Source organism: Manis pentadactyla, chromosome 7 (genome assembly GCF_030020395.1).
Source record: "Manis pentadactyla isolate mManPen7 chromosome 7, mManPen7.hap1, whole genome shotgun sequence".
NCBI classification, from domain to species: domain Eukaryota; kingdom Metazoa; phylum Chordata; class Mammalia; order Pholidota; family Manidae; genus Manis; species Manis pentadactyla.
Genome location: NC_080025.1, coordinates 10,579,893 through 10,597,650, shown reverse-complemented (window position 1 = coordinate 10,597,650; position 17,758 = coordinate 10,579,893). Strand labels below are relative to the sequence as shown.

General features: G+C 41.3%; 1 protein-coding gene across 3 annotated transcripts in view; it reads right to left on the bottom strand.

Annotated features, from left to right (window-relative positions):
• Positions 1 to 10,020, bottom strand: part of SNX25 (sorting nexin 25) — a 98,448-nt gene extending 88,428 nt beyond the window's left edge. The window contains exon 1 of one of the 3 annotated variants that reach the window (XR_008998692.1): positions 9,292 to 10,020. Coding sequence is in view for 1 of the 3 variants with exons in the window: in XM_036894223.2 (XP_036750118.2) it covers positions 9,292 to 9,708 (417 nt within the window). In the remaining 2 variants the exon portion in view is untranslated. The remainder of the gene's footprint in view (positions 1 to 9,291) is intronic. The other 2 variants (XR_005026585.2, XM_036894223.2) reach the window with 2 other exon arrangements.
• Between the last annotated feature and the right edge of the window lie 7,738 nt (positions 10,021 to 17,758).

Sequence of the window (17,758 nt, the reverse complement as noted above, 5' to 3'; positions counted from 1 at the left end):
TTTCTAATCCTCAGTGTAGAGACGGTCATTACAGGGGGCTCACGCGCCTTGGAGTAAGGTAATAAAAAGGGATGCCTCAAAATAAACAAAACTCTAATCTGGAAAACAAAGAGGCTTCCTGAGCTTATCTAGGGGTTGAAATCTCAGAAAGGTTCAGTGAAACAAGAAAAAAGTCAGAAGGAAAAACACGAGATTAACTGCCTCAGGAAAAACACATAGCAGCTTCTGGAAGAGTTAAAATGTTAATGTCACATCTCACAAATCAGCAAAGCCTGCATGCAGCTCTCTGGTGTATATTTATGCAAGCCGAATTACTCACGGGGAAGAGGCCTTTGGGGAGGTGGCTTGTGTGTATGGCCCAAGCTTGGAAACAGAGGAACTTTTAGAGCTGGGAGCAGAAGCCCTAATCCGCTGCTCAGAAGCCCTACAGAGAAAAGGGAAGGGGCTGTCCACTGGAGATGCAAACAGCAGCATGAGCTCCTCAGAGCCTGAAACAAGGTAAAAAAAAAAATGTTTGAAAGTGTACCCAAGTGAGAGAAATAGGCCTTTACTCTAAGCTGCTGCTATAAAGCCCATAATGTGGCTTTGGCTGCAAAAAAAAAAAAAGACCAAGCACTCCTGGATACCCAGCTTCCAGGGACTGAGACAGCAGTAGCCCAACAAGAAATGTGCTTTTTCACAGACTGGTGGTGGTGATGGCAGAGAAGCCCTTCTCAAATGTTTTGCAGGCCCCGGGAATGGGAGAACATAAGTGAGCTTTTTCATGAATCCAGGAGACGCTGCCGGTGGACCCTCAGGGACTGGTGGGAAGGGGGTCTGTGCAGGACAAGGTGCTGTGTGAACAGGCAGGGGCTAACACCTTTAAAACCTTAGTTTCTACTAGTAATGTCAAACTCATATGTGTTTTGGGTGAGAATTGCAGAAATTTGGGCTACTTTAGAAATGAGTATTGTAAAAACATTTAATTTCCCAAAAGAAGTATTCTATACTAAAACTGAAAGCCTAACCACCTAGTTCCTAAACAAGTTCAGGTGCCATCACCCTAAAAATGCACAGTACATTCCTTTCTCCCCTTGGCCTGAGACATTTTCCTTGGAATTACCGTATTCATTTTCCTTTACATCCAGCTCCTGGCTCTACCTACACAGAAGCCCCAGGCAGGCTGACAAACGTACCAGAACTGAGCAGTGTCTAGAGTAACCGATGGGGGACAGAGCAGGCACACCTGACCCTCCTACCGTGCTCTCCCAAAGCCACATCTGTGCTGAGAAGTCCGCCACATTACAACCAAACCCACTCGGCTTTCTACAAAGCCCCAGTATGTCTGGACACCCCAGGGCAAAGCAGCATGTGGAAAACGAGCAACTAGACCTGCCCCTCAGGGGAGCCCCTGAGAAGCTGACTGCCTGTCTACTCCTATCATCCTCATCCAAGCAGCCGGCCCTAGTTTGGAAAGTGACCTGCAATTTTTTTTCTTTCAAAAGCAAAGCTGCAATTAAAAAAAAAAAAAACAACAGCCAGTTTGTATGCCATTGTTTTAATACTTACAAGCCTTCCTCAGACATTATTCATTTTCTAAAGCTTGAGCTTGTAGTACCAAACTTGCTGAGTGGTCTTTTAATTACCACTGTGGGCATCATTCTGACTATAAGGACTCATATTTTGAGGAATCTGGGGCACTTCCCACCCCTGAAATGATAAGGTTGGGAAATGAAACCTAAGAGATTTTTAAGAAGGCCACATTCAGTTATTCAGGTGGCATCATAGTATGCCCCCAAAACAAAAGCAGCTTCAAGAGAGTTGAAAATAAACCTCCTGTGTTGGCAAAACTGGACAGCTACATGTAAGTGAATGAAGCTGGACTGTTGTCTAACCCCATACACAAAGGCGAGCTCAGGATGGATCAAGGACCTGAATGTAAGTCATGAAACCATAAAACTCTTAGAAAAAAAACATAGGCAAAAATCTCTTGGACATAAACATGAGCAGCTTTTTCGTGAACATATCTCTCCGGGCAAGGGAAACAAAAGCAAAAATGAACAAATGGGACTATATCAAGCTGAAAAGCTTCTGTACAGCAAAGGATACCATCGGTAGAACAAAAAGACATCCTACAGTATGGGAGAATACATTCATAAATGACATATCCAATAAGGGGTTGACATCCAAAATATATAAAGAGCTCACACACCTCAAGAAACAAAAAGCAAATAATCCAATAAAAAAATGGGCACAGGATCTAAACAGACACATCTCCAAAGAAGAAATTTAGATGGCCAACAGACACATGAAAAGATGCTCCACATCGCTAATCATCAGAGAAATGCAAATTAAAACCACAATGAGATATCACCTCACACCAGTTAGGATGGTGAACATCCAAAAGACAAACAACAACAAATACTTGCGAGGATGTGGAGAAAGGGGAACCCTCCTACACTGCTGGTGGGAATGTCAACTAGTTCAACCATTGTGGAAAGCAGTATGGAGGTTCCTCAAAAAACTCAAAATAGAAATACCATTTGACGCAGGAATTCCACTCCTAGGAATTTACCCTAAGAATGCAGCAGCCCAGTTTGAAAAAGACATATGCACCCCTATGTTTATCACAGCACAATTTACAGCAGCCAAGAAATGGAAGCAACCTAAGTGTCCATCAGTAGATGAATGGATAAAGAAAATGTGGTACATATACACAATGGAATATTATTCAGCCATAAGAAGAAAACAAATCCTACCATTTGCAACAACATGGATGGAGCTAGAGGGTATTATGCTCAGTGAAATAAGCCAGACAGAGAAAGACAAGCACCAAATGATTTCACTCATCTGTGGAGTATAAGAACAAAGCAAAAACTGAAGGAACAAAACAGCAGCAGACTCACGGAACCCAAGAATGGACTAACAGTTACCAAAGGGAAAGGGACTGAGCAGGATGGGGGGGAAGGAAGGGATAAGGGAGAAAATGGGGCTTCATGATTAGCACACATAATGTAGGAGGGGTGGGGACATGGGGAAGGCAGTATATACAGAGAAGACAAGTAACGATTCTATAGCATCTTACTATGCTGATGGACAGTGACTGTAATGGGGTATGTGGGGGGGACTTGATAATAGGGGGAGTCTAGTAACCATAATGTTGTTCAAGTAATTGTAGTAATTGTACATTAATGATATCAAAATTTTAAAAAAAAGAAAACCTTAAAAAACAAATAAATAAATAATAAAAAATAAACCTCCTGGGGATGATCACCATTTGGGCTCCAAGTAAAAAGTTCAAGTTTGGAGACTTCTGTCTTCAGATATGTGAACAAACAGTAGGACCCTTTGGCTTGGGACTGAATGTATTGTTTAAAGAGAATGTGGGAACACTTGTCAGAAGATTTTTGAACCATCTATGGTGATAACTAATGAGAATATCAAAGAACAATCTCATTCACTCTTGAATGGCCTCTTGTCATTTCACACAGCTTCATTAATTCACACTTTTTACCACCGCACCTGCATGCTGTTTCTCCTCTTAAGTCCATCCCAACTACACCTCCATCTAACACTTCTAAAGCCCAGCTCTGATGTGATCATTCCTGCGCTCAGAAAATGCCAATCACTGCCATGCCTTCAGACTAAAATCCAATTCTACTCTCCCAGTTGAAGACTTCCACAATCTGGCCAACCACCACATCCTCACACATGTGATTCATCTCATTACTCATTGGCAACTCAGATCCTAAATGGTACATGCACTCCAACTCTAAAATGGTTTGCTTGGTTTATTCTTTCTTCCACAGACAATGAAAACAAATACCGCTCCCTTTAGACAGTTTTGCAAATTCAAATACACATCTTCTTCATTTCTTAGAATATACGTTCTGTTGTTGATCAGCATCTTTGTAAGTTCTAGGTTTAGTAATGTATTATTATATTTTCCTGTTTTGGAGTTTTTATTCATACAATTCCTTCTTATGTTTATTAAGTTTAAGGAATAATTCCTTCATGATAGAAAATAATTCTCCTTCATGTGCAATCATTGTTTTTAATAAAATCAAGGGACTACAGGTATCAAAAACTGTTCTTTTACTACATATTTGTGCTTGCTTCTATGCACAAAATATATATCTGGAAGAATAAACAACTTTTTGGTAGTGGCTGCCTATAGAAAGGGAGATTTTTTTCCACTGTACACATTTTATATGTTTCTTTTAAAACCATGTTATTTTATAACTGCATAAAAAATTAAACTTAAAAATGATTAACAGTATGAATTTAAGTAAAACAAACCTTGCACCACAGTTAGGTAGGTCCTGTGACTTGAGTCCTCAAAAAGCAATCTTCCTTAAAAATACTTACTGCCTAGCCACTATGACTTAAGTCCCCTAGTTAAAGTACAGATATTCGGAAGACAGTAAGTGTATTATACCATTACACTTTATCAAATCATTAAGAATCAGTTTATCACATTAGCATGATAAAGGAAAATCACAAAGAGGCTGTATATAGTCCCCTAATTCCTGTTCCCTTTCTTTTTTCCCTTCAAGCAACTAAATTAAGTTTGTTTTACTCAAAGAACTTTTGTATTAGTAAAAGAATTCATTTAGGAATTCGAGAAGTCCGACCCAAGCCAACTGGCGCCACGGTTTCACTGTGTGAATGTTTTTACTGTCTCTATAAACATCTGCCTTCCCGTAGTCTTCTCTATCAGGCCAATCTACTCAGCCCCAGAAGGCTGGATGAGGGAGTATCGTGTTCATCGCTGAACCCTCTCCAACACTAAAAATGTCGCCGTGCACTTAGAGGAAGCAATCATCCAAGCTCTAAATGACACCTATTCAAGGCTCTGACCTTCTCTAGCAAACTGTGGTTGAAATTTCAAATCTAAAAATGTCATTGGATATTTAAGTTTGTTCTCATCTCAAACAACAATCCATTCATTCAGGCAAAAACCATGAATCAAGAGCCTACTATGTGCCTGGCTGGCACTGGCACTCAGCACCAAACTAGGAAAAAATGATCTAACCACATCATGAGAGCAGATAGGCAGCAAATATTTAGTAAATGCTTATTAGATTTGACGAACTTGAACTTTTCTATCTGCCTAAACTTTGAAGAGTCTTTCATGATTGTTTTCTTCACATGGCAGCAGACTTTAGTTTCCTATATGCTACTAAGCACCTGACTTTTGGGGACTTTCTTATATCAGCACTCTAATCCTAATTAAAGGTTTATTTTTGAACTTACGGAACATAAATCAAGAAGTACCTAATAAGCTATACTGTAAAAGAAAAGGGAAAATCCACAAAATATGTGAATAACTGACAGTTAAAGCAGCTATGTCCTCTTACCTTCCTATTGTCAAAACGTAAGAAATACTCTTTTTTTCCATACATGAAGATGCATTTTGTACTGTTGGTCCAGTAATGAAAACAACTTTTCTAAACTATTGCCACATTTCCCTTGCTGCTGCCTTGGCTAGATCGTGAAGCTCTTGATCCAGGTGAGTTAATTGGCTTGACACATGACCAAAACACAACCTTGGACTAGGAAGACCACACTCTGACAGCCCACTCAGCAAAGTGGACTAACGACTGTTACACCCGGAACAGGCCAGCCCCAGCGCCTCACTGCTCCAGTGGGCTGGCCTGCAGCCAAGTTCAAGTTTTCCTCAAGTGGGAGCCAGATACCCATTGTCAAGAATTTAAGTGTCCAACCTTCCTGACCTTAACACAACCTTTCTTGGTACCTAAATATACTACCGGAAAAAGTGTTTTTACTACTTTAATCAACAGTGATTTTCCACCCAAGTAAAATCAAAATCCCTGCACTAGATTAATGGCAGGGGGAAAAGACTAAATTAGTGACTGCAGACAGACATAATTTTCTTTTCATTAGCAAACACTTCTTGCTCCTACTAGGTACAAGGAATAACAAAAGGTGTCAACATGAGTCCCAACTGCATGGATTTTACAGCCAATAACTTCACTGGGAAGCATGTAGCATTTGGACACTCCTAGACTTGAAAACAGCTTTTCCCTTTAAGTTTAGGCTTCTCTGGTTGCCTATTTTCAACAGCACATGCATTTTTTGTCTCTATAGAAGGAAACCAAGAAGGAAAAAAAAAGATGCACAAAAGGACAGATCCTAGTGTCTGAAATGTCTAGAAGAACCTAAAATGTACAAGAATAAATGATGATTCTTTTCTTCATGCTGAATCAAAATTTCTGTAGTAAAGCTGTCACTGCATCTTAAGAGGCACCATTTGGTTCACTACTCAGAGCCTCCCCCTCCACATATGTTAGATGACCTGTACGGTCCAGCTCCCACCCGACAGAACTGACAGTTGTTTTATATACTACACCACATGCTTATGCTTCCATTCATGAAGAGGAATGTTAAAAAAAAATTAAAAACTTGAGCCAAATTATTGGAAAAACAGCACAACTAAAGGCTTCAGTAAATAGTATCACTACTGTAAAACAAAAATTATGTTGATAACATACATTTCAATCCTAAATCACACATAATTTAGAAGTAATGTACTCCTGATGTACTTATTTTCTTATTGAAGACTGTAAGAATCCAAGTTTAGAAAGAATGGCCAATAATACACCTTCCTTAAATCATTTCACCTATTCCAGTACCTGAAATCTTCAGGTAATATACAAGAGGGGTTACACATGCTACTTCATTTTCTGACACTTTTCAAGTATTACTGTCTCTAATTCCTCTCTTACACCATCTTTCTGGATGATAACCCAAGTTTTATCTACCCAGAGGTATACAAGCGAGCTGGGAGGTTTGGGGAATGTATTTGCCAGGAAACAGGGTGGTAACCCACAACAGAGGGCTTCTAGGCCCTCAGAGGTGGCCTGCAATATTGAGGCTTTGACCCTGACCTCACTACCTAAGCTTCCTATCCCCATTTACTAGGCACTCCTAATCACTTAACTTTTACTTTTTGTTTCGTAAGTATTTATCACTATCTAAAAGTAGCTCAGAAATTTATTGTCCAATCTCATGTAAGAATATAATCTGTAGAGAGCAGGGCTTTTGCATGTCTTGCTGATCAACCCCAGCTTCCAGAATAATACCTAGCTCATACAAAATACTCCCAAAATTTACAGACTTAATGAATAACTTCTTACAAAACTCTAAAGAATTAGATCATCATGTATAGATCAAGGAACCAACTCTAAAGAATTGGATCATCACTTACAGATGAATAAACCAACTAGTGAAATCTTGGGGTCCTTCTTAATCACTGCAGAGAAAAAGAAGGAAAAATACACCTGCTCACCAACTCTAATTAAATAGATATGAAAAACAGTGAAGGTTTTTAAGAGAAATAAACATTAATTTCTGCAACCACCTAGGAAAAACAGAAATTTCTGCTCTTTATGTGTACTGAATCGTTGATCAATTTACAGAGTGAGAATGTCTGACTCCCTTACCTACACCCCTTCAGCAGTTATCTCAGAGCTGCATTCTGAATGGACAGATCAAGAAGGGGTAATTTTGGTGAAGAGTGTGACAATTTTTACAAAAGAGCAAGCAGGTCATATCATAAGCAAATACAAAACCCAGGGGTTAATGGTCCCTCTAATACATAGTCTTATGAAGTTGAGCTACTAACATTTCTCTGACCCCAGAGGGCTTGGCAATTTCAGTGTAATGATAGTATCATTCAATCAAACAGTAAGTGTCAAACTATGTTATGTATTGGTTTGTCATGATTTCAAATCCACTTGTTTACAGCTCCAGTGAAGGTGTTTTGATCTAAATGTGGACTTGGGAGGCCGGTCAGGATATCAGAATTATTGTGCCGCTTACTGCCTACTGATGCAAACATACGGAGGAGGAACTATGACATACTGGGCATTTAAACTTTAAATACCAAGAATGTGTGAGGTCTTAATGGAGAGTATTAGATCTGGCCAAGGCTACTCTTTGCTGATCTAAATAGCGCTTCAAAGATCCTGAGATACTTGCTCCTGTCATCTCCAGGCTACTCTTGGTTGGCGGTGGGTTAAACCACGCAGCAGCCACAGGAAGAGAAGGGATATCTATTCCTGCCATGGAGAGACTACTCTTCCTAGGCGGTGGTGCAAGCCAGTGTGATGGTGCCTGGAGTAATAACCATCAGAGCAGCCCACCTTACCTGCCAACACTGAGGCCATCACCCACTTGTCCCAGCAGCAAGGGACCTAAGCCAGCAGCTGACAGCCAGATGTTAGAAGGATTGACTTTACTGAGAACCAGCTCCTAGAAAGGTGTGATTTCTTTCATCTCCCCTCTGCCTGGAACAATAGTATAATTCATCTTTGGTTGCTTTGGAGTACAGTATTTCTTCATTGGCTTATTAAGAGATATCACTTTGTATGCTATTGGCTTATGAAATATAATATATTGTAATTCCTGCAGTGAACCTATATTAAATAACTGGCAAAGACAAATCGCAGACTGAGCGTAATCGGCCTGAACGTAACAGGCTACCACAGAATAAAGTTTCATTTAAAGGGTTATGAGACAGAAGCTGGGAGGTAGATTAAGTAGTGGTTGGGCACTAAGGAAGAGGAGAGCTCAACTGAAATACTCTATATTTGAGTTAGGGAAATTTCCTATATTCCCTGACTACCACCCTACTGTCCCATACCTCATTGAGGATAGCTCTCCTTTTGTTGCAAAGTAAAGTGATTTCTGGCAGCCCCTTTTCAAATCACAGAATCTAGCAGGGCCTGCCTTACATACCAACATGGTGGAAGACAGGACGGCGCGGTGGGTAAACCGTGTACAGGGGCTGGGGTGTGAGGGCCTGGGGGGATGATCTAAGCCAACTGAGCCTCCCTGGGCCAAGTTTCCTCATCTGTATATGATCATAAAGTTACCTCCCAGAAAGAACGGTTAGAAAAGAGCCAAATGTAATGACAAACACAGGGTGCAGAGCCTGCGTACAGTGCCTGCTGCGCTCCCCGGATTCCACTCACCAAAAGCACAGCAACATCAAAGACTTGGAATGATTATTCAACTATCAAGTTTGGGACTGAGGAGCAACTACGTGGCCTGATAACGTGCACCTTGGCAAGCCCCACGGAGCCCCGAGCCCGCCCCCGCGGGGCCAGAGACCGCTCGCAGTCACCCGCCAGGCCGACTAGCCAGGGCCCCGTGTCTCTCGGGGAGCCGGGGACCGCGGGCCACGCCGCCGCCAACGGGGTCTCCGAGAGCGGGCGGAGGCACCGGAAGCGCGGAGGGGCGGGCCGAGGCTGCGGCGCTCGAGGCAGCGGGGAGACCGGTACTCACCCCAGGCAGGCGGCGGGCGGCCGCGGCCATCCGTCCCCGGGCAGCGGCGAAGTCGGGCGGCGGGGCTTGCCGGCTCCGGAAGACCAGGGCGAAGAGGATCCCCAGCAGGAAGGCGGCCGCGGCGCAGCCCAGGTACAGGCTGAGCCGGAGCAGGACGGTGCACGGCCCCGCGCCTCCTGCCGCCTGCCAGCAGCCAGGCCCCAGGCAGGAGAGGGACACGGCGGCGAGGGCGGCCAGGGCCACGGCCACCCTCCAGCTCCCGCCGGCGGGGGTCCCCGGGGGCGCCGCGTCCTCCCGGAGCTCCGGCCGCCGCACGCACGGGGCCCCCGGGGCGCCAGAGGCAGGGTGGCCGCGGGCGTCTGCGGCAGGCGCGGGGCTGAGGCCGGCGCCGCTGCTGTCGGTGGCATCGGGGTGCATGCTGCTTCCTGTGCCGCTAAGGACAGGCACATCTCCTGCCCTGCGGTCCCCCGGAGCTGCCCTGGACGGGGGCCTCTGCGCGGCGCCTGCTCCGCTCGCCGCGGCCGCCGCTCCGGAGGCAGCGGGAGTCCGCGCTCATGCCCTCGCTGGCGCCCCGCCGAGGGAACAGCTCCTACCGACGACGCCGGGCTCCTCGCAGCGACCGCTCAGCGCCGCCGCCCGGCGCCGGGCCCGCAGCTGTCCGGCCGGGCGTGCCCAGGTAGCCGGACTGTGTTGTGACTTAAACCGGCGAAGCCCGAGGCGGGGCGGGGGCGGGGACGGGGCGGCCCCAGATGCGTGTCAGGCTGGGGGCGGAGAGCAACCGGGGCTCGCTGAGTGACAGCTGGGAGGCTCCCCGCCCCGCCGGGCCCGCCGCCCACCCGCGCGCGGGGGAGGGGCCCGGCCCGCCGCTGCCCCCCGGGGGAGCGGGCGCGACCAATCCCAGAGAAAACGGCTCTGTCCTGCGCTTCCCTCCCCTCCGCGCAGGACACCGTCTGTTGATGGAAAATTTTGCTGCAGGTATCAGCAGCCTTTATGATTCTCGAGCACAGGTGCTCCCTTAAAGCTCGCTCTCCGCTCATTACTGGCAAGTAACCTCCCCGCATGCTTACCGCCTCCCAAATGTCTGCCTTGTTTCACCTTCTACTAAATAGGTAACCATTCCTGAGCCTCACTTTTAACGTAGCGCCCCTAATAACCTGCCCTTTCCCACCCAGCTGCCTCAGGGAAGGAATCAGACAAATGTGGAGGAGTAAATGAAGCCTGCAATTTCACCTTCTGGAAAGGCCCAAAGAAGTCAGCCTGGTGCCAGAGAGTGTACACAGCTGCTACACTTTGGCTCCAAATCACTGTATTTTTGTTGCCAACGATTCAGTACAAATGCTATTACCCACAAGAGTGAAAGCAGTCCAAATAATGCTTAGAGTACATATTTTCCTCTTCTGTCATGTTCCCAGCGTTAATATACAAATAATGCGCACTGGGAAGATGCCAATATGCTAGATAAATGGTAGTAATCACTCCTGAGACCCATACAACAGCGGATGTATCTTTAATGGTTAAAAAAAAGAAATTCTAAAGGAAATGAAGGAATTCTAAAGAGATTAATGGCGATTTAAAGTGCGGGGCGGGTGATAGAGAGCAAGTAAAGAATAAAAAGGAAGACAGGGAGGAAGACGTAAATAAATAAAGAAGGATATGGGAAACATTTAAAAGAAAAAACCCAGAACTCTCTCCATGCAGCACTCTTGAAGAATTTCAACAGTTTAAAAGCACTATTGTTTTATAATAAATTGGGTTATATCCTGCTTCCCAGGAAGCATATTTAAGAAAAGTGAGTTAAAAAAAGTAAATATATTTTCAAATACTGTCATTGGTATCATTCAACAAAGAAAAAATACACCATTCATATGAAGTAAACTAAATAATTTAGTGGATATTTATTCTTTCAAAATATTTTCCGTTACTATTCAACAGAAGAAATACTGGTATCCATAGACATACATAGCCTACCCATGTATTCATGTCTTCGTAAAAAATTTCCCTAGAATGGTATGGATTTCAAGTGGACAATGGTGAGAGGTCTAAAAAAATTATAGTTCTAACAAAAGAGCATAGAAATGAAATGTTTTATGTATTTATATAAAAACAAATATATTTCCATTTGTCATTTTTTAAAAGCTTTGATTTTAATACTAATCAGTATTCATGGGACACTTTATTCTTTTACTTGCAAGTCAAAAACAAGGATATAATGAGTGCCTTATGCCAGATGTGACTTTGCCATGCCTAGGTGATGACAGGTGATGATCTTCTTGCTCTTTCTACCCTTTAAAAAATAATAAAGCAGTGTGACTAACTTTGAAGGAGCCATATTGCCCTCTAAAATGGCCACTATTCATTTCACTGGGGCTCCTCAAAGTGTACTTTACAAATCCAAATTATTTCAAATAAAGCATGGTATCATGTTATTACCAACAATCATATCTATACTTTTTGATCACTGCCAGAAACAGCGTGTGAGGGATTTATGTATTTTTTCCAATTCAAACCCATAGAGGACAGCAGTAGTAATAAATCGAGCACTTCCTGTGTGCCAGACACTGTTCTAAGCACTAGGCATGCTTCACTGAATCTTCACAACAACCTGACAATGTTACCTCCATCTACACATGAGGGAACTGAGGCACAGAAAGTAAAATAACGTCCTCAACCTCACACAGCTAAGAAAAACCAGAGCTAAGATTTGGTTATATGACACCTGGTCTGGCTTTTGAGCTTGTGCATTTAATCACTATGCCATGGTGCTTCCTAAAAACTCTTGTCATTCAGTCATCCCCATATTAGAGAAAAAACAAGGTTTAAATCCATGAGCTTAATACCTGCATGCCATGCTTAAAACTGTTTATTTTGTTGTTTTCTGAGTATAGCTGTTATCTTAGCCAGCCTGCTGACAAGTGCTATATGACTATAACTTGAATCAATAAAGGGGGAAGTGGTCTCACTGTTATTGGAGAGCCCTAGACTGTAACTCTAAAGAGATGATTTTTCCAACATGCCAGTATACTCTTCCCAATAATACAATCCTGGAAAAATGTACACTTGTGGCCAGAAAACTTCCTTAAGGCATATGCCATATTGCTAAGTCAGCACTGACATTTCAAACATTGTCTTAACAAGTAGCAGTTGGGCCTCTACCCTATACCAGGTTTCAGGGACACTGAGAGAGATGAGGCCCTAAGTCAGGTGTAAAATTAGAATCCAGGTGTTCTTCCCAGTAGTCAGTGTTAAGTCCTACTAGGTCTAAGGATTGAAGAGCAAATTAAATAGGGATGTCTTATTTTCATATTACTTATGGCCAGCACTTTGTGACAGCCTATAATTGTATGTTCTATAAGCTAGCTTCATTATTCTCTCACAGAAGAAGAGAACGACACCTGCCTTGACTCATTGGGGTATTACAAGACAAAGTAAGATAAATGAAAAAATAAACATTTAAAACATTAGATAATGCAGATAGGTAGACCACACCTCTGTCAAAATATGTAATGAATCTTCCCCTTTACTATTTAGCATATTTGTCTTTAATCCTCCTGGCCCACCTTGGAGATAGCTACAGGATTAGAGAGAAAACCAGTATTTGCCCTTGACCACTTAGGGGGAAACTGTGAATAAAGATGTTAAAAAGAGTCAAAAGGTAAATTAGCTGGCATATAGATAAAGAATCAACAAGGATAGATCCCAAATAAAGGGTAAGTTTAATTTATCTAAGTTTTGACCTGAAATTTAGGGAAATGTGATGTGTCAGTTATGTACTGTTGCATAACTACCACCAAATAACAACCATTTTATTTGCTTAAGATTTTGTGGGTCAGCAATTTGGGCTGGGGTCAACTGGGCAGTTCTGCTCTTCTTACTTGGGGTCAGTAATGAAGCTGTGGTCTCCTTATGCTTTGTCTATGGAGCTTCTTTTGAGATGGCTTTGTTGGCTATGCATCCTGTGTTCTTATCCTCCAAGAGGTTAGCTTGGGCTTCCTCACACAACGACCTGAGGGATGCCACATGCAAGTTCTTTTCAAGCTTTTGCTTATGTTACATTTGCTAATGTCCCATTGGCCAAAGAAATCATATGGCCCAACCAGTAGTTAAACAAGGAGAGGCCTACACATGAGCTTAAATATATGGGGGTGTAATTCATTGGTTCCATTACTTTAACAACCTACCACAATTCACTTCCATGGAATACACTGATCAGTTTCTGGTGGGTCATTGGGCTGCCACCAAGATCAGTAGCATCTAATGATTCGTTCACTGCAAATATATTAAAGTTCTATTTCTTATTCCTGGACTTGATAGTTCTTCATCATCTGTTTCCATTCACCTGTGGGATAGAGAAAAAAGCCTGGGTAAGGATAGGGGCAAGGAAGGCAGTGTACAGTTGTTTGCAGTTGTGAGTTTGGTAATATATTATTTAGCTTTATTTTACTCTAGTATTTTGAGGTTATGAATCATAAAGAAAAAAGAAAAAATTCTACACTCAGATTTTGATATCAAGTTTTATTGGGCAGCAGATTATAAGGAAAAGAAAACAAATCGTGTTTACTTATTATCTAATTTCTTCAAAATGATGTGGGCTGAGAAACGTTTTGAACTAATCTGTATGCTGTTTCATGAAATTTGTCATGAGCCGAGTAAAATATTAAGTAGGAAGTGCTTTAATATACCTCCATAAATTAGGAAAGGATTTGGAATATTTAAAGATTAACACTATGTATCTAATATTATATAAAGCTTTTATACACGACCTAAAAGATGTCAATATCTCTGATTTGTCATTTATTTGCTATAGGAAAGGGCACATATTTTCAGAAAGTAAAAATTAGTATTAGAAAATTAATCAGAGTGAAAAATAGGAGTTGCACAGTGTAGGCCCTTGGTATTTTTTAATGAATAAATTTGATATTTATGATAATGTATAATAATTGGGTATACACAAAAAAAAAACTAAAATAAGAGGAACTTTAACTTTTGTAAATCCTTTTTAAAACATAGGTTCCTCACTACAACTCTATAAAGGAGGTAAGTAGTATAATCCCTTTTTGCAGATGATAACATTGAGGTTCATAGAAATTAAATGACCTGCCCAAAATCACATAGCTAGTTGGCAGTAGGACTAAGTTTTAGGATTTTCCTTCATTATACTATCTTTCAAATATAATAATATTTTATAATAATGTAAAAGTAATGTCAAGGGACAAAACAAACTTTTTACATTATACAGATAATAATCCTTACAAAACCAATGTCATAAAAATGGCATTCATCTGGCTTTTAAATAGTGTAAATTTCTGGAAGGTAGTATGTGACTTCTACTCATTCTTTCATTCAGTCCAAAAATATTAAGTAGGTGATTTGTTAGAAAATAGTATAAAATACTGACTCTGCAATTGAGGAACTCACATGTTAATGAGGAGCAGGGAGGAGACAGGAAAGCATGCAGGATTGTGATACTTACAATAAAGGTATTACATTAATTACACAGTTCCATGGCAACAAAAAGAGAGCTACTAATTCTGCTTTGTGGGAATTAGAGAAAATTCAAATGTTACTTCTCTGTGATTCTAAATTATTTTGCTTTTTCAATTTCCTCTACTTATTATTGCATTTAGATGTTTTGAACTACCCCTTTGATTTAAAAAAATGTGAAACCTAACTACCTTTAACTTCAAGTTAGAGTATATACTTTAACCCAGTAAAGATTTCGTCCTTCAAAACTTGATTCCTGAGTTGAAAATAAGTTTGATATTGGGTGTACATTTGCTCATAACAAAGTTTAGCATAGATGAAAAGCCGCCAGACAGTATGGAAAGGTCTTTTAACAGCTTTCTATAGAAACTATCAAGCCTATATTCTGTTTAAATCGGTTTACCAATAAGTGAGAAGCAATTTTTAAGACAGAAATGTTATTTGTATTTTTTCTGATGAGAGGGTCCAAATTCAGTGAGTCTGGGGAAGGGTCTTTTTTCATCTACAAATTGATGAGCTTCTATGACCAGAACTATGAAGAGGCACAAAGCAAATAAAATCTCTATCCCTGAAGGAGCTTATTTACACTCTAGTTCACACATTCATTGGTTCATTCATTCAATATAGACAGCTGAGGAAGTACTCTTTGCAGGAAAACCAGCGACAAGGCACAAGACTTTATTATTCATAATCCAGAAAAAAGCCAAAATTTGAGATGTAATAGTCTTTTGGGGTTTTTTTTACTTATCATGGTAAAATATACATAAAATTTACTATTTTAACCATTTTTAAGCGAACACGAGTGGCAGTAAGTACCTTCACACTCTTGTATAACCATCACCACTATCCATCTCCAGAACTTTTCCATCATCTCACACTGAAAAACTCTGTAGCTATTAAATAATTATCTATTCAGTTCTCTCACCCCACCCCATCCCTTGGTAATTTCTAATTTCTGTTCCTAAGACTTGTTTATTTCAGGTACCTCATCTAAGTGGAATCATATACGTCTTTCCAGGCCTAGCTTTCATTTAGCATAATGTCTTCAAGATTCATTCATGTTGTAGCACATAATTTCATTCCTTTTTATGGCTGAATAGTATTCCACTATTTGTAGGTACCACATTTTGTTTATCCATTCATCTGTTGATAGACATCTGGGTTGTTTCCATCTTTAGGCTACTGTGAATAATGCTACTATGAACATGGGTGTACAAGTGTCTGAGTCCCTGCTTTCAGTTCTTTTGGGTATGTACTCATAAGTGAAAGTGCTGGATAATACAGGAATTCTATGCTCAATTTTTTGAAAAACTGTCATAATTTTCACAGCAGTCATACCACTTTACATTCCCATGAGCAATGCACAAAAATTCCACTCTCCAATCTCTCAACTTTGCCAATCCTTGTAATTTTGTCTTAATCATATTTTTATAATAGCCTAATATATGTGAAGTGGTAGCCAATTGTGTTAATTTGCACCTCCCTAAATGATTAGTGATGCTGAGTATCTTCTGTGTTTACTGGTCATTTGTATTCCTTTTCTGGAGAAATGTCTATTCGACAACTTTGTATAATAAACTTTTGACCACAGAGTAGACAACTACCCTTGGGAAATGGTACAAGCATACTTTCATCAGGCAGAATTAAGAAATACTTCCTTCTAGCCTTCAAAAAGAACAGAGAAGCAATTCTTTTTGGTAGTTACAACCAACAAACACAAAGTGCATTGTGAAGAACGGAAACAGAGCCAATTCCTTAATGAAACTCCCTAGAATATGGCTAACCTGTAGTTTCCAACTTTCTTTGCACTTTCATAAAAAACATTTATAATAAATTCCTAACCGATATAAAAAACTATAAACTTTGTGGTTTAAAACAACACATATTTATTCTCTTACCATTCTGGAGGTCACAAGTCTAAAATCAAAGTATTGGCAGGGTTGTGTTCCTCCTGAAGCCTTCAGGGTAGAATTTTTTTCCTTTGTCAGCTTCCAAGAGGTACCTGCGTTCCTTGGATCACCACTAGTTACATTACTTCGACCTCTTGCTGTTTATTTTTAATTAAACATTAAAATCTTTTTCCAGTTTTATTGATATGACATATAACTGCATAAATTTGAGTGTACATGATGCATATATGATGAAATTATCACAATAAGCCTACTTAACATCCATCACCTCATATAGTTACAATTTTTTCCTTGTGAAGAACTCTTTAAGATCTACTCTTCTAAAAATATACAATACATTATTACTAACTATAGTCACCATGCTGTGCATTACCACTTGCTACTACGGCCACTCTATCACTGACTTTGAACTTCTTGCCTGCCATTGTATAAGGATCCTTGTGATTACATTGAGCCCACAAGGATAATCCAGGTTGATTTTCCCATCCCAAAATTCTTAATCATATAGCAAAATCTTGTAAAGTAGCATATTCACTGGTTGTGGGGCATAGGAAGTGGCTTTGAGGTGCCCCTCATTATTCTACGACACCTACTAGGCATTCAAAATATTCTAGAGATAATTTTCCTCTTCGATTGTTTCAACCACCCACCTGTACTACGGGTAGTCAACAGAGGACTTTCTAATGTTAGCAGCCCCTGGACCATGGAACCAACTAGTTGTCTGAACTGAACTTGCCGATATAAACAATCACAAAGCCCGAAACGCCCTCATTTTTATTGTTGTTGCTCTGATGTTAGTACAAGATAATTACAGCGGCTTTCCGGAACAAAGTAGCCGCCATAACTAGGCCCACCCGCGTTGCCAACAGCGGGGCCACAGCAATAACACTCTGAGGGCGTCCTGGGAAACTGGACTCAGAAGGTCGCTTTCCTCACGTGCCCTTTCCCATTCCCTCCGCGCTCCGTGACGCCCGCGGCGGGGAAGGGCGCAGCGCAGCGCGTTAGGCCACCACCAAGGTCCCGCCGTACTCTCGCTTCTGCTCCTGCGCGCCCCCTTCCCCTTCCGCTCCCTTCGC